This window comes from Rhinatrema bivittatum, chromosome 3 (genome assembly GCF_901001135.1).
Source record: "Rhinatrema bivittatum chromosome 3, aRhiBiv1.1, whole genome shotgun sequence".
Classification (NCBI taxonomy): domain Eukaryota; kingdom Metazoa; phylum Chordata; class Amphibia; order Gymnophiona; family Rhinatrematidae; genus Rhinatrema; species Rhinatrema bivittatum.
In genome coordinates, this window is record NC_042617.1 from 594,488,164 (window position 1) to 594,511,378 (window position 23,215).

Below are 23,215 nucleotides of genomic sequence, written 5' to 3' on the forward strand. Positions count from 1 at the left end.
TGTATTGTAGAACTTCACTAATAAAATGGATTTCTGGCAAACTTGCTTTTAAAAGTCGTTAGCCTTACAATTTTTCTTTCTTTCTTTACAGGGAGCAATAGAAAAAGTGAAGGAAAGTGATAAATTGGTTGCCACAAGTAAAATCACAGCACAGGACAAGCTGAACATGATAAAGCGTGTGAGCATCATGTCCTATGCATTGCAAGGTAAAACGCTCACCCTCCATGAATAAATCTGGGTTTCAGGTGATTTAGTCAGAAAGTAATTGTGGTGAGGAAGGATTTTAGGAAAGAAATGCATCTTTTGGAATAAAACCCAATACTGCTTCTGAGGAATAATCTGTCATTGTGTAGTTTTGATAAGGGTTTAGGGATTAATCATACATTCAGCAGATACTTCCTCTCCCAATGACGAACTTTCTGTTTAGCCCAGTTTCTTCCTGCTGTGGGATTCAAGCCTTCACTCACTACTACCCAGGAAGTCTCCCCCCCCCCCCCCTCCTATTTTATAATCCCTGCCCTATTTTAGTGAATGGCAGTATCTGTGCATCAGGTCTGCCACTGCGTCGCCATTGCATGACTGACTGACTGACTTCTTCCCTTCCATCGACTGCAGCGGAAGGCAGGATCTGGCAATCAAACCCAGGTCCCGCTGCCACCAGGCTGACCCAACAAACTTCAGATTGAGAAGGAAGGAAGGCAGGATGATTCCAACGTGGTGCATGAAATCTTTGTGTCTTACTGCATAGGCAGCCCCAGAAAAAATGAGTTTATCCTAAAGGCTTCATGCTTTTATTTTTATTTATTTTCTAAATATCTGCGGACATCATCCACTGCTGAAATCCGTTTTTCTTAAAAATAAAAGCTGATATATAATATGTTAAGTTACTACCAGAAGAAAACAAAGCTTTAATAACAGTCTGCCGATGCTGACTTCCCATGAGTGATAGACGCCCCCCCTGCGGAAAGCCCACAGCCGCCTCGGAGAATGACCCATGATGCCAGGACAAGCAGTTAGGAAGAGGAAACCTGAGCTTAACATAAATAGGAATCTATTCTTTTCTGTTTCACAATAACGAGCACCTGACAGAAATTGTCAGGTGGAAGGTATAAAGCAAACCAAAAAAAAGTACTTTTTTTTTTTTGTACAACACTTACTTACCCTTGTGCAGCTGATTCCTGCAGGACCTAGAGGAAGCAAATAGTTTATCTGAGTTCAAAGAGGGTCATGTTTGTCAAAGAAAAGCCAGTCCGAGGGGCTACTGCATGCAACGGTCAGGACGGTCACTCCAATTTGAAGGCCTCCCTAAGCCATAACTTCTGGATATTGGAAAGGTCTGACTGTCTATGGAGCTCTCTGCTTCTTCCAAGCTCATGCTACTATCAAGATGGACCTTTTTATGCTCTGATGCTTTCATCTCTTTCGCTGATAAAACATTTTGTTATGGTAGAGTTCACTGTTCCCTGTACGTACCCGGATCTGTCCAGACTCCTGGGTTTTGCCCCCCCCTCTAGCAGATGGAGACAGAAGTTTACAAACCAAAACTCCGCCTATATCTAGGCTGGTGCCACCTACAGTCTGGCAGTTTTCTTCTGTCTCCTAGCAGGTGGAGAGGGTGCAAAACCTACAGTCTGAGCTGAGGCCTAGTGCTTAGGGATTAGATACAAAAAAAAATAATAATAATTTTATTGTAGCTGTAGGCACCGCAGAGGCTTGCCTGCAGGTGGGATCTCACGCCTCCCAGGGGGTTGCGAGGTCCTGAGGGGACCATCCCACCTGGTTTTCCGAGGCAGCTGATGTGTGGGGGATCCCCACTAACCAGCACATCTTCTCAGCTGGGGGTGACACCAGGGAACCCGGCTCACTCCCCCCAGCTGGCCCAGAACCCGAGGTACTGGGAGCGATTTAAAAAAAAAAAATTTCTTTACTTTCCAAATCTTTGTATTACATGTTCCTTTCTCTTTCTCTGCTGCGGGGAGGACAAGCGCCGATTTTGCCGTCGCGAGGAAGTAGGTTTTTTTTTTTTTTTTTAAATCTTACAGCGTTCCTGCTCTCTGGGGTCCAAGCATGCTGTGTCGGTTGGCATGCAGAGCCTGCGGCTCCACGCTGGCGTGGCTGTCCCGGGATGGCCTATGCTCCTCCTGCCTCTCGGGCGGTGAAGGGGCATCCTCGGGCTCTGCCAGACCTCGGGGCCGAATGCAATCGTGCGCCAGAGCGGCTGGGGTTCAGCCGGTCGCGGGGGAAGGCCCGTTCCCGAGGAGCCCGGGAATGGGCGCCATCTTGGATGCCATGAAATCAAGTTCGGCGGGAACGGCCGCCATTTTGTTGCCTCAGAGGGGCGCGGTGTCTGCGTCGGGAGTCAGAACGGGGGGAGGACGACCCCAGCGCAGGGTCCCTGAGGGGGACTGATCTGCAGGGCACAGAGGTGGCAGCAATTCTCGGGTCCCTGAAGGGGATACAGAGGAGGGGTCCTCAGATTCTTCTTTTGGGTCTGTATTGATGCACAGGGCGTTCAAGGCCCATCACCTGGCCAGGAAGAGACCCCACAATACCCTCCCCTCGGACTCCCTAGGGGGGCGGGGGAAGCGAGTTCGTTCCGCCCCAGCTCCGGGGGGGCACTGACAGCTCCCGACCTAATCGAGCTAGGGCAGTCCAGGGGAATCGGACTCTACCACGGACACAGATGGAGCAACCAGTTGATCCGGATGGGCTGTCCCAGCCTCCGAGGGGGGTTGATGGGGACGGAGACCAGTTATCCACTAACATAAGAACATTAGAAATTGCCATGCTGGGTCAGACCAAGGGTCCATCAAGCCCAGCATCCTGTTTCCAACAGAGGCCAAAACCAGGCCACAAAAACCTGGCAATTACCCAAACACTAAGAAGAACCCATGCTACTGATGCAGTTAATAGCAGTGGCCATTAATGGGCTTCTCCTCCAATTACCGTTGAGCTCAAAAATTTACTATATTTTATATATATATTTGGCATTGCTTATATTTATATTTATTGATACGTTAAACAGTTAAACTGTCTTTATAAAATATTATATTGCTTTATTTATTTCCAGTTAAACTATTATTACTTTATTTAGCACTATGTTAAATTGTCAATCAGTTATACTGTTCCATATGTTCCTCAGTTCCATGTAAAGCTCCGCTCTCTGTTGAGCAGTTCTTCGTTTTACGTAAACCGGATTGATTTGTAGTCCATACAAGAACTTCGGTATATAAAAATTAAAAATAAATAATAAATAAATAAGAACTTAGCCAAACCTTTTTTGAACCCAGCTACACTAACTGCATTAACCACCTCCTCTGGCAACAAATTCCAGAGCTTTATTGTGCGTTGAGTGAAAAAGAATTTTCTCCGGTTAGTCTTAAATGTGTTACTTGCTAACTTCATGGAATACCCCCTAGTCCTTCTATTATTCGAAAGTGTAAATAACAGAGCCACATCTACTCGTTCAAGACCTCTCATGATCTTAAAGACCTCTATCATATCCCCCCTCAGCCGTCTCTTCTCCAAGCTTAACATCCCTAACCTCTTCAGCCTTTTCTCATAGGGGAGCTGTTCCATCCCCTTTATCATTTTGGTTGCCCTTCTCTGTACCTTCTCCATCGCAACTATATCTTTTTTGAGATGCGGCGACCAGAATTGTACACAGTATTCAAGGTGGGGTCTCACCATGGAGCGATACAGAGGCATTATGACATTTTCCATTCTATTAACCATTCCCTTCCTAATAATTCCTAACATTCTATTTGCTTTTTTGACTGCTGCAGCACACTGAGCCGACGTTTTTAAAGTATTATCCACTATGATACCTAGATCTTTTTCCTGGGTGGTAGCTCCTAATATGGAACCTAATATCGTGTAACTACAGCAAGGGTTATTTTTCCCTATATGCAACACCTTGCACTTGTCCACATTAAATTTCATCTGCCATTTGGATGCCCAATCTTCCAGTCTTGCAAGGTCCTCCTATAATGTATCACAGTCGTCTTGTGATTTAACTACTCTGAATAATTTTGTATCATCCGCAAATTTGATAACCTCACTCGTCGTATTCCTTTCCAGATCATTTATATATATATATTGAAAAGCACCGATCCACATACAGATTCCTGAGGCACTCCACTGTTTACCCTTTTCCACTGAGAAAATTGACCATTTAATCCTACTCTCTGTTTCCTGTCTTTTTACCAGTTTGTAATCCACGAAAGGACATCGCCTCCTATCCCATGACTTTTTAGTTTTCGTAGAAGCCTCTCATGAGAGACTTTGTCAAACGCCTTCTGAAAATCCAAATACACTACATCTACCGGTTCACCTTTATCCACATGTTTATTAACCCCTTCAAAAAAATGAAGCAGATTTGTTAGGCAAGACTTCCCTTGGGTAAATCCATGTTGACTTTGTTCCATTAAACTGTGTCTTTCTATATGTTCTGTGATTTTGATATTTAAAAGAGATTGGAAACTACAGGCCAGCATCACCTCGGTGGTGGGAAAATTAATGGACACTCTGCTGAAGGAAAAGAAAGTGAACTATCTACAGTTCGCTGGGTTGCTCAATCAGAAGCAGCATGGATTCACCAGGGGAAGGTCCTGTCAGCTGAATCTAATTGATTTCTTTGATTGGGTGACTAGAGAACTGGATCAGGAAAGAGCGCTCGATGTTATTTACTTTGATTTTAGTAAAGCTTTTGATACGGTCCCACACAAGAGTCATCAACAAAATGAGAAGCTTGGGAGTCATCTCCAAGGTGTTGGTGTGGATTACAAACTGGTTGACGGATAGAAGACAACGGGTGATGGTAAATGGAACCTACTCTGAAGAGAGAATGGTGTTAAGTGGAATGGCACAGGGATTGATGTTGGGACCGGTTGTGTTCAACATCTTTGTGAGCGACATTGCAGAAGGGATAGAAGGTTGTCTATTTGCGGATGATACTAAGATCTGCAACAGAGTGGACACGCCGGAAGAAGTACAGAGAATGAGATGGGATTTAAGGAAGTTGGAAGAGTGGTCGAAGATAGGCAGCTGGGATTCAGTGCCATGGAATGCAGAGTCATGTATCTAGGATGGGGTAATCTGAAAGAAATACGTGTTCGGGGGGTGAAGGGCTGATGTGCACAGAGCAGGAGAGAGACCTTGGGGTGATAGTGTCTAATGACCTGAAGTCGACGAAGTAGTGTGACACGGCGATAGCCAAAGCCAGAAGAATGCTGGGCTGTATAGAGAGAGGAATATGCGTGTATGACGGCTACTACCTGGAGATAATAACCTTATTCAATAAACATACACACTGTTAATGCGACTCCAACATTGCTCTAAGCTTCAACGGCAAGAGGAAATGTGGGGAAAAAAGCGGGGAGTAGCTTGCTTGTTACGGCGGTTACTACCCCAAATCAAATAAGTCTGATACTATATTTAGCATAGCTCTCTGCTTCAACGGCAGGGGAGAAAGACCGATAGTTCACGCCTATCCAGCATAGCTCTCTGATTCAACGGCAGGGGGAATGAAGAAAAGTGGATCTATATACAGAGAACAACCAGCAAGGACTGAATTACATAGTCTGGGTAAACAAATAAGCATGGGTGTAGCTTGCTTATTGCAGTGGTTACTATCCCTAACTAATTAAGCTAGATATTTCACTTAGATGCAGTTCCAATACTGCTCTCTAGATTAATGGTGTGGGTGGAAGGGAAATAGAACCAAAAGGTTACTAAGAGCCAGGAGAAACAGATAAGTATGAGAAGAAAAAAAGTGTGACGTTTGCTGGGCAGACTGGATGGGCCGTTTGGTCTTCTTCTGCCGTCATTTCTATGTTTCTATATGAAAAGGGAAGTGATAATCCCCTTGTACAGGTCCTTGGTGAGGCCTCACCTGGAGTACTGTGTTCAGTTCTGGAGACCGTATCTCAAAGGAGACAGACAGGATGGAGGTGGTGCAGAGAAGGGCGACCAAAATGGTGGGTGGTCTCCATCAAATGACTTATGAGGTGAGGTTGAAAAACCTGAATATGTATACCCTGGAGGAGAGGAGGAGCAGGGGTGATATGATATAGACCTTCAGATACTTGAAAGGTTTTAATGATCCATGGTCATCAACAAACCTTTTCCATTGGAATCAATTTAGTAGAACTAGGGGTCCTGATTTGAAACTCCAGGGAGGAAGACTTAGAACCAATGTCAGGAAATATTTCTTCACTGAGAGGGTGGTGGATTTCTAGAACGTCCTTCCAGAGGAAGTGGTGAAGACTAAAACTGTGAAGGATTTCAAAAGGGCTTGGGATAAACACTGTGGATCCCTAAAAGGCTAGAGGATGGGAATAAATAAAAAAGCTTAACTGGCACAGAGCAAAAGTTACTACTGTGGGAAGCTTGCTGGGCGGACTAGATAGACCATTTTGGTCTTTTTCTGCCATCATTACTAAGTTACTATGTTAAATCTTTCATCAATTCCAGGAGTGTTGTAACTTTTTCTCCTAGATCCCAATAGGTTTAGTTATTGATGCATATTGATGTATCATTGCTTGTAATTCATGTTAGGCTTGTTCATTTGTTTTACTTAATTTCCTTTTTCGCCTAATTTTTTTCTGTCTCCACTCCAATATTGTTACTTTTGGAGATGTATGAACTATGATATGTTTACTTGTTTATTTTTTAATCTTTGAATTGTATAATCATCGATCATCCATATTTTTCTATAAGTAAGGTGTATTCCTTCCTTTAACTTATAAATTCAATAGTTAATAAAAGAATCAAGGCTAATTGGTTAAGCATGGAAATCCCCATGCCTTCTGCTGAGACTATTTTATTTATTTATTTAGAACATTTTATATACCGGCATTCGTTGTGGACATCATGTCGGTTTACAATCAACAAGTTAAGTTTGGAAAATTACATTATAACAGGGAAGTTCGAACTGGGAGGGGGGTAACGATAGGCAGCTAAGAAAAGACAGGGTAAACAAAACAAGGATCCTCGCGGTGAGGAGAAGGGAGTATAACAAAAAAACATAGTTCCTCAATATGAGGAAAGGGAGTAGACGTATTGTGGTCTACATTGGTACTGGTTGATGACTTTTTATTCTGGGTAAGCTTGGTTGAACAACTCCATACAGGTTATCCTCATGCACCCTTTTCTTCATTTTCAGTCTCCAGCCTTTAAGGATCCACAGTATTTATCCCGTGCCTTTTTAATTCATTTACTCTTTTCATCCTCACCACCTCTTACAGAAAGGTATTGCAGGCATCCAGCATCCTCTTAATAAAGAAATATTTCCTGAGGTTGGTTTGGAGTCCCTTTTGGAGTTTCATTTTGTGACCCCTAGTTCTAATGTTTCCTTTCCAATGGAAAAGATTCAAAATTTGTGTATCATTCTCTCTACTCCTTCAGACATGTTCACTCTGTTGTAGATCTGAATATCATCTTCAAATACAGTGGTTCCCAATCCTGTCCTGGGGACCCCCCAGCCAGTCGGGTTTTCAGGATATCCACAATGAATATGCATGAGAGAAAACTTGCATGTTATAGAGACAGTGCATGCACATTTTCTCTCATGCATATTCATTGTGGATATCCTGACTGGCTGGGAGGGGGTGTCCCCTGGACAGGGTTGGGAACCACTGCTCAAATAAGCCAACTTTACCTTCTATCCCTTATGCAGTGTCACTTACAAAGATATTGAATACAACTAGTCCCAAAACCAATCCTTGTGGCACTCCACAACACTGTTCTCTCTTCAGAGTAAGTACCATTTACCATTACATGCTGTCTTCTGTTAGTCAATCAGTTTGTAATCCACTTCACCACCTTGGCGCACCCACTCCCAAGCTTCTCATTTTATTTACAAGCCTCCTATGCAGGATCTTATCAATAGCTTTGCTGAAATCTAAGTAAATCATATTGAGCGTTCTTCCTTGATCCAGTTCTCTTGGCACCCAATAAAAAAGAAAAATAAAAAGATTAGATTTGTCAGATAGGACCTTCTCCTGGTGAATCTATGCTACCTTGGGTCCAGCAACTCACTGGGCTAGTGATAGTTCACTATATTTTTCTTTAGCAAAGTCTCCATTTATTTTCCCATCTCCAAGATAAGGCTGACAACCTATAGTTTCTAGTTGCCTCTCTGCTATCTCTCTTGTAAAGTAGGATCATAATTGCTCTTCTCCAATCCTTTGGCCCCTTTTCCGGTTCCAGGGATCTATTGAACAAGGCTTTCAGTGGGACCACCAGCACATCTCTGAGTTCCCTTAGTATCCTGGGATGTACCTCATCCTGCCCCATGTCCACTTTCAGTTTTCCTAGCTCCTCCCATACATTCTGTTCTGTAAATGGGGTTGCATCTACCCCACTTCCATCCATGGTCTTGTCAACCAGCAATGGTCCATCTCCAGGATTTTCATTAGTGAACACTGAGCTGAAGCATTTGTTTAATATTTCTCCTATTTCTTCGTCTTTATCCACATGCTGCTCCTTGACACCTTTCAATTTCAGTATACCATCTCAGGCCTTCCTCCTTTCTTTAATGCATGCTTTAATGAGGGAGGCCCAGATCCAGTTCATGTACCTCAGTGGATGGGAGTTTGTGCAGGCAGGAATTGAAGACCCAAAGGGAGAAAATCCAAGTCACTGTATAAGTGACATCTACTTGTTAAATTTTCAATTATAGAATAATTTTCAAAAAGATGTACATGCTTAAAACTTTACACAGTGTAAAACCTCGGACTAGTAAGACCAATAAAGACCATCTGTAGAAGTCGAACAGTGGATTATTAGTATGAAGAAAGGCGTGGTTTCTTCAGAAGTAGCGAGCATTACAAAGCAAATGGTGCAAGCTCAAACCTACTCCGAGCTATACTGCTAGTGCACAGCTTTATAAGGAGTTACCTTCAGCCAATCAACAGGTGTCTGTTTTTACCCGCCCCTTATCCCTTGACCAATTAATAAATTTGTGTATGTGTACCTACTTTGTTACTAGGGTTCTTTTTCTGCCATTTACACTTGCTGTTAGTTTTCCAGGAAATCAGTCTGTTTAAGTTTCGTTTTCCCAGGTCTGACGTCACTTGTACTGGCCATATTCATACATTCCCCCCTTTGAAGGGTTTCTCGTAGGAACCCTTCACACCTATCTGCGTCGCACATCGCCTCTCTTAGGTTGTTCTGCCTGACCAAGGCTATTCCTTAGTGGCTAGAGACTTACCCGTCCTCGTACCAATGTGCTCATTTTTCACAGATAGCTATTATTGGTTGTGGGGAATGGTGCATTGATGTCATTGGAATCCAGGAGCATTAGGTTCAAGGTTTCAGCTTGGTTTAGCATGATCCATGTGCTGGTCTGAGTTACCAACATTTCAGGTACTTGGTCGCGACATCTTCGTAGGCAGATACAAAGGCATGGCAAGCAGAGGCAAACAACAAGTCCCAGTAAGGCAATTGTACACATGGAGCCAATCAAAACTTTGAATCCTGAACCTAATCCGGAGAACCATGATCCAAGGTATCCAAATGGATCACTGACATCCAGTCCTTTCCAGGTTTGCACCAGCACATGAGCAATTGACATGTTTCGGGTGAACTCTTCAATTACTTCACCTTTGTCGTCTATTTGAAGTCAATAGTTACTGAGGTTAAACTTTCCACATAGTCCTCCTTCTGAAGCTAGTATGTAATCTAATGCTAGACCAGTGGTTCTCAACCTTTATAGTTCTGCGACCCTTTTAATACAATTCCCCACTATGTGGTGACCCCAACCGTAAAATTATTTTCGTTCATAGGCCTAAGTAACTGTACTGTATGTATTTCTGCTTATAATTAAATTACAAATAAATGAAATAACTCAAACAATGTCTTTGGCCGCTGGCAACAGTAACTCCTCAGCAATGGTGTGAGGTTTCATAGCTCTGGCGATTCTGAGAGCCACCAAATAAGAAGCTTCAACGGCTGCTATGTTTTGTTTATGGTACTTGCCACCAGAGTCATGTCTGGCTTTCTTGACTCCATCAGCTTTACATCTAAAATACTGGGTGTCCTTGTTGGCAAAGCTTGGATGCTTGCTATCAAAATGATGTTTCAGTTTGTTCTGCTTCATAGATTCGGCTGATAGAACTTCATTACAAATAACGCATTGGGGTTTCTCAATTCCTGCTTTAACTATTGAAGTAAAACCATACCGTAAAAAATCGTCGTCATATTTTCTTTTCTTAACGTTCTTTTGTTCGAGATCCATTTTCATGGGTTGTTCCATAATGAAAATATTACCTTCAATAACATGGGCTATAAAACGATGGCGTATTACTAATTAGAAACGGCAGTGCTTTTCAATTACGTCACGACGTGCATAAATCTTCACCATAGAAATAATATCTTTGATCCCGCAATGGCGTAACGTTGCGTTACACCACGCCGTTTGATGGACAGTAATTTAAACTGTTAAAATTATTTATGCTGCGACAATTAAAATGTTTGAAATCATTCTGATTCAGTTGTCTGCAACATCTATCCTCGAATGACAATTATAGTAAAAAATAGTAACTACCAATGGAAAAAATTTGTACAAGGACAAGTTTTACACGTTAGAATAGACAAAAAACCCATATTTCCGATGGTCTTAGGCAACCCCTGGCAAATCGTCTTTCGACCCCCAATGGGGTCGTGACCCACAGGTTGAGAACCGCTGTGCTAGACGGTTCTGGTAAATGGCGTTCCGGAAACCCTTTTGCTGTGCAGCTAGTATTCTCAGTGCTTTTGCAGTTTCATTAGTAATTATTTCAACAACAGCTTGCAGTCTTATAATACGATTTAACATATATGTTGGAGTTCTGTAACCCCAAGAGCCATCCTGAGCCCAGGAGGCTGGGTCTTAATACGCTATGATTCGTTCTGGGGGCCATTCGTCATCCCTCCAGTTACCTATCTTTAGCTCTCTCTTGCGCCGTTCTGAATATGTACTATACAGGGGCATCCCTAGTTGTTGACCCATTTTTAGAGGGATTAAGAAAAAGGAGGGGCGAATGGTACCAATGGTGCAGGTTCCAAACCAATCGTTCGGCAAGGAGGCGTGTGCGTAATGTCCACATATCAAATACAATCCCCGTGGGGCAGGCCAGGTGGTCGGAACCTTGTGGGTCCCTATCGAGTAAAGGGGCTCAGTGTCCCAAAGAGTTAGACTAGGAATCGTGGATGAGTTTGACCAGTGGGTGTAAGTGGTGGTGGTGGGAGAGGTGTAGTTAAGGGTAGTCTGGGACATGCAAGATTAATTGCCTACTGCTGTGGTTTGGTCCACGGTGTAGGGTCTATGGATATACCAGGTGGGTATTATAGAGTGGGCCAATATCCATCGGGCTTTGCCAAATCGTGGGGGTAGAAGCATTATGCAGTGTGGACCAATTCCATTCTTTGGCTTCCTATGGCCAATTATCTCCCATATTGGTTCCCCCACAAACATAACAATTGGAAACATTTAGGGAAGTAAAAGACGCTATGAGAAAAAAAGAAGAGCCAGAGAAAAAGACAGATACTCAAAGAATAAGGAATTCAAGAAAACATTTGATCCATACTGAGACATATCTCACTTTAAGAGGGCAAGCAGTGGGATATGGTATTTGAGTAATGTGATCAAGGTAGCTTTCATAGACAAAGGTAAAGAAAGACATATTACATAATCATTTAGCTGATTCAGTGAAGAAATGCATATAAGTGGTGGAAGTTAGACTGGAAAAGGCTACAAAACTTGGAAAAACTGCATTAATTCAGTCTAAATAATGGCATTTGCAAATAGGTCCAAACAGCATCTGAGCAAGACACAAAGCAATGCACACACAAGAAAATCAAATGATGAAAAGTATGATGAAAGGTGTACGATGGCTTTCTTTGAAAACAGTTCACAGTCCAATTCCATGGCAAAGGGATGCAGTTATAAGGATGGGATAATCTCTGAATTCAATGACTCATGCAGGGCAAACAGTTCTCTCGGCTTAGTGCACTTCAGTGACATCGAAGCACAGCCTTTCAATTCAGCACTAGGTATGATACTTGATCAGAATCTAACATAAGAGCAAAACAAATTCAGATTACCGTATTTCCACGACAATAACCCGCCCACGTATATAACCCGCCCACACACATAACCCGCAGGTTTTCCAGATTTATGAAAAAAAGTTTTAATATACCCCGCCTCCTCATATAACCCGCGGGCAGACAGGGCGCTTGTCCGAGGGGCATCGCATCCCTCGGTCATTCATTCGTTCATTTAACCGATTTCTGGTTCCATGCGAACCCCTCTGTCACAATCAGACCGTGAACACGGAGCAGTGAGAGCAGGCTGGCGGGAAGAGCCGCTTAAACCCCGGGGACCTTTGCGCGGTTTGCAGGACTTGCAAGCTTAAAGCCTGGGGAGGGGAAGGCCGTAAAGCGCCGCTCAGGTCTGGGCCAGAACCCGCGCTTCCCTCCAGCCTTACCCCCATTGCTCCTTCCGTGCTAAGCGGCTTTTCCCGGCAGGGCGGACGCTGCCCGCTCTCGGAGCGCACGGCCGGGCTCTCAGTCACCGACCGGAAGCTACAGCTCCGCCATGGTTGTGAGGGCGAGACAGGCGTGAAGCGCCGCTCAGGTCTGGGCCAGAACCCGCGCTTCCCTCCAGCCTTACCCCCATTGCTCCTTCCGTGCTAAGCGGCTTTTCCCGGCAGGGCGGACGCTGCCCGCTCTCGGAGCGCACGGCCGGGCTCTCAGTCACCGACCGGAAGCTACAGCTCCGCCATGGTTGTGAGGGCGAGACAGGCGTGAAGCGCCGCTCAGGTCTGGGCCAGAACCCGCGCTTCCCTCCAGCCTTACCCCCATTGCTCCTTCCGTGCTAAGCGGCTTTTCCCGGCAGGGCGGACGCTGCCCGCTCTCGGAGCGCACGGCCGGGCTCTCAGTCACCGACCGGAAGCTACAGCTCCGCCATGGTTGTGAGGGCGAGACAGGCGTGAAGCGCCGGGGCGGGGGGAGAGAGATGTTAACCGCTGCTGTAAAATTTTTTCTGGATAACCCGCCCACGTTTATACCCCGCGGGGGGCATGCGGGGTAGGTAAAAACGCACATTACCCGCGGGTTATATGCGTGGAAATACGGTAATCAGGGAGAAGATTCCATCAGTCATTACATAGAACATTAAACTTTGACACACAACTTCATTCACTCTTCAGGTGTAAGGACACACAACATAGAAAACAACAAGTAACACATTTTTTTTTTTTAGCTCAAACCCTGATCAAAAATAAAAGTAGGCCAAAAAAGTGTGTGAAAAAATACTTAGGGCTGGATTTTATAAAATTGCACGAGGGTGTAATTTTGTTCGCGCACCAGGCGCGAACAAAAGTACGCTGGATTTTATAAGATACGCGCATAGCCACGCGTATCTTATAAAATCCGGGGTCGGTGTGCGCAAGGGGGGCGCACATTTGTGCAACCTGCGTGCGCCGAGCCCGGCGTGCGTTGCCTGTTCCCTCCGAGGCCGCTCCGAAATCGGAGCGGCCTCGGAGAGAACTTTCCTTCGCCCTCTCACCACCTTCCCCTACCTAACCCCCACCCCCCGGCCCTATCTAACCCCCCCCCCCCCTACCTTTGTCAGCAAAATTACGCCTGCTGGAAGCAGGCGTAACTTTGCGCGCGCCGGGCCGGCTACCCCGCTCCGTGTTCCGTTCCGGGGGCTGGTCCGGAGGCTGCGGCACCACCCCTGAAACACCGCATCACTCGAGACATGCCCCCGAAACACTGCGTCATTCTCGCCACGCCCCCAGCCACGCCCCTCCATGCAAGCCCCGGGACTTACGCGCGTCCTGGGGCTTGCGTGCGCCGCCGAGCCTATGCAAAATAGGCTCAGTGCGCGCAGGGGGGGTTTGGGGTAGGTTTTCGGGGGGTACGCACGTATCCCTTTGAAAATCTACCCGTTAGTGTCTAGGTTGATCTAGAATAAAACAAAAGTAAAAGTCAAAAAGATAGATCTGTTTCAAAATGAAAAACTGGGAAAAAGGCGAACATGTAATCTTCAACAGTCTTGAAATGTTTCATCTGTTATTAACCTGGGAAAATATAAAGTCTATTGCAACATAAAAGTTAATGAAATTACAATTCAATTGAAACTAAACATTTATAATATTAATTCAGCAAATTGCGGTCATAAAGCTACCTTTTTTCTTTTATATTGTTGTGCCTCTAGGAGGCGCTGTACTCATTAATACTCAGCTTTAATTTTTTTTTTCTGGGATACAGTCCTGCAACAGAATCTTTGTTACTGAGATAACTCTTTCGCTTCTGGGGAAGTCTCTCTCTCCTTTATGAAATGACAAATCATTGTTAATGCATACATAGAACTTTTACATAAGGGCAATTTTAAATTTGCAAGAAAAGGCTTAGGGATGTACTTTAAGTGTGCCAGTGTGATGACCAAATCTCTGTATGCTTTTCTCAATGTCCCAAGAACCGATTCCTTCAATTTCTGCATTCCCTGTACTGACGATAAAGATTTCTCCTTTTTTCTTTTTCTTTTCACTGTAAACGAAAGTAAACATTCTTATGCTTAATATCTTCTAATTCCTTGCCAATCTGTTTTTAAACTAAACACACAAATTTCTGTTTTTAAACTAAACTGATCAATTCATTAAAATGGAGGCTCTCTTTTTTTCCTTGTCTCACTGTCCGTAACTCTGCATCCCACCAAATGACCCCCCTTGTCCCTCTCTCCGCACTGCTACGCAAGTAGGGAGTTGTAAACATTAATACTAGGAATTATCACCTAGGGAACTCGGAAACAAGGAAAAGCAATATGTCCTCTTCTAATGATAAATCAAATGAAAGTAGCTTTAAATAAACACATTGTTTTCACAAGCATAACGCAGAGCAGGGAACCGAAAATGTTCTGTCTGAAAGACAAAGGCACCTGGAAACTAACTGCAATTAACACTGCAGGCAGAAGAAGGGGGCTCCCCAGCCCTCTGTTCTCTCCCGCTCTGTTGTACACAAAGAAATTCCGACGGGTGGGGCCAACCTACTCCAAGGGAAGAATCCCTTACTCTCCCGCTCTGCTGGACACAAAGAAATTCCGACGGGAGGGGCCAACCTACTCCAAGGGAAAACTACAGCACCCACAGAACACTGCGCGCGCGCACACTCTGCTTGGCACAAAAGAATTCTGACGGGGGGGGGGGGGGGGGGGGCGAACACACTCCAAGTTGTATGAATATGGCCAGTACAAGTGGCTGTCATGAAACAGGAAACCGCAAGAGATCACACAAAGCAAGCAAAACACTGAAGCAGGCAGCCGAAAGCGAAAGCCAAAGGAAAAGAGAAGCACGGAAACAAATTGCGATTCACCAGGACCCGCCTCCAAAAAGGTGGGGGCCTAATGCGAGCGGAATCTAGGAAACTGAACAGAAAAGGTACGGAAAAACTAATCTGATAGAAAAATCTACACTTAAATATACAAATATAAGAAAAATAATAATAGGGACCCCTCATATAAGAAAGGGATCCCGGGCCGTACCTTTGTACCGACATCTTGGAGGAGGCCAATAAAAGAAAGCGGGCTCCAGAACATGTCACGGACCCACAGACAGGTTCCGGAATGTCACGGCCCCGTTTGTACCCCTCGAGGGTGCTACTTACCGACTCCAACCACGCCCAAAGCACTGGGACCGACGTTAGCGGGGGGCAGCTGCCGCTATCCTGGCACCAGAGACAGACTACCCGTAGGGGCTTACACGGGAGACGAGTCACGGCACCATATGTAAAACCTTGGACTAGTAAGACCAATAAAGACCATCTTTAGAAGTCAAACAGTGAAGTTTATTATTATGAACATAAGAACATAAGAAAATGCCATACTGGGTCAGACCAAGGGTCCATCAAGCCCAGCATCCTGTTTCCAATCCAGGCCATAAGAACCTGGCAAGTACCCAAAAACTAAGTCTATTCCATGTAACCATTGCTAATGGCAGTGACTATTCTCTAAGTGCACTTGGGCATGTTTTTTTCAGAAGTAGCGAGCATTACAAACAAATGGTGCAAGCTCAAAACCTACTCAGAGCTATACTGCTAGTGCACAGCTTTATAAGGAGTTACCTTCAGCCAATCAACAGGTGTCTGCGTTTACCCGCCCCTTACCCCTTGTCCAATTAATACATTTGTGCATGTGTACCTACTTTGTTACTAGGGTGCTTTTTCTGCCATTTACACTTGCTGTTAGTTTTCCAGGAAATCAGTCTGTTTAAGTTCCATTTTCCCAGGTCTGACGTCACTTGTACTGGCCATATTCATACAACAGGTAATCCAAAAGGGCTGCATGTGATGGGGGTGAAGGGCTGTTGTGCACAAAGCAAGAAAGGGTCCTTGGGGTGATAGTGTCTAGCGATCTGAAGAAGGTGAAACAATGTGACAAGATGATAGCTAAAGCAGGAAGAATGCTGGGCTGCGTAGAGAAAGGAATAACTAATAAGAAAAAGGAGATAATCCCATTGTACAGGTACTTGGTGAGACTTCACCTGGACTATTGTGTTCCATTCTGGAGACCATAATCTCAAAACGGACAGAAACAGGATGGAGGCGGTCCAGAGGAGGGTGCCAAAAATGGTGGGAGATCTCATCAAATGACTTATAAGGAAAAGTTCATGGAACTAAATATGTATATCCTAGGGTAGAGGAGGTGTAGGGGAGATATGATACAGACCTTCAGATACCTGAAAGGTTTTAATAATGCACATTCGACAAACCTTCTCCGTTGGAAAGAAATCAGTAGAACTAAGGGTCACAAAATGAAACTCCGGGGAGGACAACTCAGAATCAACATCAGAAAATGTCTTCATGAAGAAGGTGGTGAATACCTGGAATGCCCTTCTGGAGGAGGTGGTGAAAACAAAAACTGTGAAAGATTTCAAAGGGGCATGGGATAAATTCACTGGATCCCTAAAGGCTAGAAGGACATGAGGAAAAGCATGCATGGGGGTAACTTGCTGGGGTGGTGGTTACTACCCTTAACCAATAAACCTTCATACTGTTGATGCAACTCATTATTGCTCTCTGCTTTAACGGCAGGGGGAAAAGGGAAATTAGTTTCGGACAGCAGCCAACAAGGACATTGAATTTTACGTCTGGGAAAACAAGCATGGGGTTAACTTGCTGATGCAACTGTTATAGTATGCTCCTTTTCTGAATTTACCACCATAAAAACAGTGATATAGTGAACATATTAACAAAATCAAAACCCTCTAACAGCCCTTTTAATCCCTGCTCAGGTCACTTACTCAGAGATATCAAAGATCAAATCGCTGTAGCAATTGCTGATATAATCAATGCATCCCTTTTGCAAGGTCATTTTCCAACCTCTCTCAAAAAAACTTCCATTTTACCAATTCCTAAAAACAAAAACCAGGACCCATCAGATGTATCAAACTCCAGGGAGGACATTGCCCCATTTCCACTCTTCCCACAATAGCAAAAATTACTGAATCTGTGGTCCTTCGACAACTATCTGATTATATAGAAGAAAACAGCCTGTTACATCTTATGGTTTCAGAAAAGGTCATAGTACTGAGTCACTACTTCTTTCATCTTTCGACACAATAATTAGAGGCTTCGATTCAAACACTAACTATATGATGGTTTTATTTGACATTTCAGTGGTTTTTGACACTTTAAACCATGACATTCTACTTCTCGATCTTAAACAAATTGATATTAATGGAATAGTTTTACAATGGTTCACATTTATAATGGAATGACCACAGTGCATTAACATTGGAAATTCTAGATCTGAATGGTATACAACAAAGTCTGGAGTCCCACAAGGTTCTTCACTCTCTGCACTGCTCTTCAATATATACTTATTACCTCTGTTATCTTCTATCAGTGCTAGATTTATGCTTTAAAATGTATGTGGATGACATCCAATTCATCATTCCTTTTTCAGATACTTGGAAAAAAACTTTCTCTCTCCTTCAAATTTACCTATCTACAATAAAAACATGGCTATCTCATAATAGATTGAAACTGAATGTTTCAAAAACAGAACTGATTTTTCTTTCCACAGTACCAGATTCATGTCATCAGCCTCCCAATATTTTCACGTTTGAAGGACAGATCATTCCTATAAAACCGTATGCTAAAAATCTAGGTATTCTTATTGACTCAAAACTATCCATGGCCAATAACATCTCAGCCATAGTTAAAAAGTCCTTTTTTAAATTGCAAATGTTAAAAAAAAATAAAAATGAAAACCTCTGCTATTCTCATCTGATTTTCGTTCAGTTACTCAAGCATTGATATTGACAAATTTAGACTATTGTAATTCCTTATATTTAGGCCTACCCATATCATCTGTTCATCCTCTTCAACTTATACAAAACGCCACAGCCCGGATATTATTTAATTTAACGCGAAGAGACCATATTACACCAGTATTACAACATCTCCAATGGTTACCCATATCCTACCGTATTATAAGATACTAATCATAATCCACAATCTCCTATACAATACTGATTCGGTTTGGCTCTGTTCATTATTACGAATATATAAGCCAACAAGAGAACTTCGATCAATGGAGAAATGTATCCTGGAAGTACCATCCATAAAAACAGCAAGTTTAGCGTTAACACGCAAACGAGCATTCTCTGTTGCGGGACCCATCCTCTGGAACTCTATTTCCGAAGAACTTCATTGACAGCCAATAAGAAATAGTTCAAAAAATCCCTAAAAACTTATCTCTTTACCCTGGCTTACAAAATCAGTTGAATTTTAAAGTAACACTACTGCTCCCTCAACAGTCCCTCATTAGTCAGTGTTGGAAACGTAGTGTATGTTATGTTTTTATTTGTATTGTTATTTTAATTGAGAACAGTCTAGATGGTCAGAATTCTGACCAATTCACGGTATACAAATTTTTAAAAATAAATAAATACCCTTAACCAATAAGCTTTAAACTTGTAACTCCCTCAATGCCCTCTGCTTCAATGGCAAGAGAGAAGAGATAATAGGGCATTGGACTCAGTAACCCACAAGGGTTCTGACTTTTAACGACTTGGGAAACTAAGTATGGGAGTAACTTGTACGGCAAGGCAGATGCCACCCCCTGATGTTACCATTATAGGAGAGACCTGTATGGCATGGCTGATGTTACCATAAGCCTGCTGGGCAGACTGGATGGACCGTTTGGCCCTTTTCTGCTGTCATTTCTGTTTTTATATGCATGTAAGTGGGCTTTTGAAAATTGCTATTATATATGCTGTTGAATTGTCAATAGGTTTCATATGTATGTGTACTGCGCTTAACTAGACTTTTGAAAATAACTATGATATATGCTACTTTTACCTGCATAAATTTTTGAAAATTACTGCCATGTATTATGTTAGTTTGCAGTTATGAATGTTTTGTTATCCACATTGATTGCATTAGAAATTACAGAGGAAGAGAACAGTAGAGAATTACTATATTTTGAAGGGAACTGCAGGCTGTGGCCCTGTGCAAGAGGCTATCACTACAACAATTGGACTATAGTAGGAAGGAACTGTGGGGGGGGGGGGGAGATAAAAGGAGTAATTAATAGAATTCTGGTACCTGTTTTTACTGATGAAGAACAATGGTGTCATTCAAAAGTGTGGTATAGGAGTTGGGATTCTGGCTTTTCTGATCACACTGTATGGCATGAACAGAGACTTTGAGCCCTTTGTTTAATCAGCTGAAATTGTATTATTAAAATTGCTTTTTCTCTCTTTTTTGAGAAGCTGCCGCATAATGTATCCTGTATGCATGCATGACATGGACTGTGCTTGTGGAGTGCATTTGAATCCTAATCTGGATGAAAAGCTTTATTATATGATGATGATTAATCCAGGATCTGTCCCACCCTTCTGAAAACTGTTACACTAACTTGTTTACTCTTTTTTTTTTTTTTTTTTTGCTTGTAGCGGAAATGAATCATTTTCACAGTAATCGGATTTACGACTATAACAGTGTAATTCGTCTGTACCTGGAGCAGCAGGTTCAGTTTTATGAAACGGTAAGCTTCAGATGTGCCCCACAATGAATTTAATAATTTTACTATTGGCGTGCTTCGGAATCATTGTAAACGTCTTGTATGTTCTAGTGACTTAGAGCACTGAACAGGGAGTCAGGAAAGCTACTTGACATTAATTTGTCCCTTCAGCCACTGACTTTTTAATGAAACCCTAATCAAGTCACTTTGGCCTACTGTGCCTTAGGTTAACAAACTGTAATTTGGATGTGCTAACTTCCTTCCCTCTTTCCAAGCCAGTTGAAAGATATTCTGCAGTTCAAGTCCCAAAAATATGCTGGCAGGCCTTCCAACCCAGAAGGGGGTTCTTTGATGTTTCAGCAGAGCTAAATTGTAAAGCATTCCAAGATTTTATAAAACCGATTAGATGTTCCAAACGATTATCGGTATATAAAAATACTAAATAAAATAAATAATAAAATAAGATCTCTTTTGGCCTTATCTAGGCCACTTTACAAGATACTACCCTATTAGAATTAGCAGGTGGTGGTCTCAACAAATGGAGGGGAGATTAATCTGGCTAATTCAGAAAACTGAGCCCGTGGGTTTTTCCCCTGATATTTTCCTCATTTTCCTTTCTATTAGTCTGTTTTATCTTCTAAATCATGCTTGTTTCCTCTTCAGGTTAGAGCGCCTCTTATCCCCCAGAGCACTAGTGGCAATTGACGACTGATGTCATTAGATACTAGGAACTTGGGTTTGTTTTTTTTTAGGACAAACCGGAATAATTGTTATGCATTGCTGTCATCAGTAGAGTTTGTGAACCTTGCAGACTCTTTCCTTTCTGATCTGGAAGATATAGTCACCTCTGTTTTCAGATTTCAACGTAGTATTTTGGATAGACTAACACCCTGTTCTGACCCATGAATAATAAACACTCTAAGTGAATGTTTTTCTTGCCAGTATTACTTACTTTTGCAAATAAAAGAACATAAACATATTTATTAGTTTTCACAAGGAGCAACAGCTGGACTTGAACCCTGGTCTCCTGGTTCATAGTCCAATGCTCTAACCACTAGGCTATTCCTCTTCCTAGTTCTATTTTAGCATTTATTTTGTAAAAATTGATTTTAGTCAATTACTATTAAATATGGTCTCCCATTAGCTCCAAATGCAAACTGTAGGCCTTATTTACTTAGAAGTAAAATTTAAGACTCGCGCACATGGACGTGCTGATTTTTGAACATGTGTGCGTGTTAGAAAATCGTATATCCATGTGTACATGCGCATGATTTTATATTGATGCTCACATGCGCGCACGAATGCAGTCTCGAACGTGTAGTGTGGCGACTCAGTAGGCCTTTTTCCCAGTTTGCCCCAATAAAGGAGAAGACTTCATAAGCCCCCTAGCTATCTTGCCCTCCCATATACCCTTTTAGCCCTGAGCTTTAAAACCCTGCTGATAAGCATTGTTTATTTTCTTACACGACTTACGTCCATAGCAGAAGTAAAGTTACATGGTAGGGGTCCTGGCGCACTACTTATGTGCTGACCTCATGGTGCAGCTCACGCCCCCTCCCCTCCCCAGACTACGCCATGCCCCTCCCTTTTACAGAAAACTTTTTATGCGCATAGCGGGTAGATATGCACGTGGCCGTGGTACTTTTAACATCCGCGTGGCGCACTTTTGTCCAGGTTGCGTGCATATCTCCTGGTTCTGGCGTGCGCAAGTCTTTGAAAATCAACCAGTAAGCATTTTGCCATAGACACAGAATAGGGAAAAAACCTTATTTCCTAGTGTTTAGCCAGATGGACTCAGGACCAGTGGGTTATGTGCTCCCCTGCCAGCAGATGGAGACTGAGTCAGGTTTTAAAGCTGACGTCACCCTAGATACAGCCCTGAAGTGACATCAGCCCTTCAGTATTTCTCTGTCTCCAGCAGATGTATACATGCTTTGCCTATGGGGATTGCTGTACCTTTTGGAAGAACAAATTCTACTTTTAAATTGGAGAAATAATTGCGCTCGCTCTCCTGCGGTGATACCTAAAGGTCCCTCCCCAGTTGAGAGTTCCTGAGATGATTTCTGAGATCCCTCACAGGGGAGCCTTGTTCCGGTAGCTGGTTCCTGGCATGGACTTTGCTGCTCAAGCAGCTGAAAGGCAGCAGATGCAGGACGCCGAGCAGGGCAGTGACGGCCAAAGCCCTCTCCCCCTGCAGCTGGAGACAGTCTCTGTACTCAGCCGGTAAGCACTGAGCCCAGATAAATTAAAAAAAAAAAAAAATTTACCTTCAGAGAAGAGGGGTTTCGGTAAGTCTTCCTCTGGTTGCTTGCTTGGCGTGCCATACCCACGTCATTCCCAATCCTGTTGGGGCATAGGGAAGTGGGCTTATGAGTGGGTTGAGCGACTCCCAGTGGGCTAGGCGTCGCTTTAAGCTTGGTCAGCACACCACGTGGTAGGCCGCCACGGTGGCGCCATCTTGCACGTGTCTGTGTGAGTCTCATATTACCCACCATTGGACGTTGGTATGCACAGTTAGTCGACTATGCACAATGTGCCACGTGCATAATGTCATGCACGTACTTACGCGCACAAAGTAAGCGCAGGATACAGGAAAAGCTGGGCGCACAAACTGTGTGTGCATTTCACTGCGCCCTGCTTAGGCGCTGAAAATTTGAGCACATACATTTTTAAGTGCAAACCGATCGAACGCAACCATCAACGGCTCTGGCAGCCAAGAAACATAAGTGCCTTGCTCTCTACACTGCTTGTCATATATATATATAAGGGCTTCTCAGCCTGACCTGGATTCCAACTTGTATCAGCACTATGAGGAATCCCAAGGCGATTTGGCCTCCCCAGACTTTGCTGAGCTCGGCTCCTCCCATTCAGATGATGGTTTGGCAGCCTTAACTGGAAGTACGCTGGATCTGAGTAACCCCTTGGCTGGGTCTTCCATGGGAAAGGGAAACTTGGCTGCGCCCACCCCAGTTCCCCTTGGCTAGGCATGGAACCGGCAGCCTTTTCTTGAGTGGAATTTTTCCAGGGACTACAGGCGCAGTCTACTTTCTCGCATGGAACCCCAGCCGGCCCCCTCTCCCATTCCTGTTGGCAGACCTCGAAGCATGCCGTACCTGACCAAGGGTATCCCTAGTGGGGACCCTGATGGCACAGACTAAGAGCAAGATCCCTTGGAAGAAGGGGAAATTACCCAGGTTTAGA

At 43.6% G+C, this 23,215-nt stretch overlaps 1 protein-coding gene across 4 annotated transcripts in view; it reads left to right on the forward strand.

The window, feature by feature from the left end:
* SNX9 (sorting nexin 9) overlaps positions 1–23,215 on the forward strand; it is a 264,145-nt gene that overhangs the window by 232,283 nt on the left and 8,647 nt on the right. For all 4 annotated transcript variants that reach the window (XM_029596722.1, XM_029596725.1, XM_029596724.1 and 1 more), the window contains 2 exons: positions 92–206; positions 19,947–20,038. In XM_029596722.1, the coding sequence (XP_029452582.1) occupies positions 92–206; positions 19,947–20,038 (207 nt within the window). The remainder of the gene's footprint in view (positions 1–91; positions 207–19,946; positions 20,039–23,215) is intronic.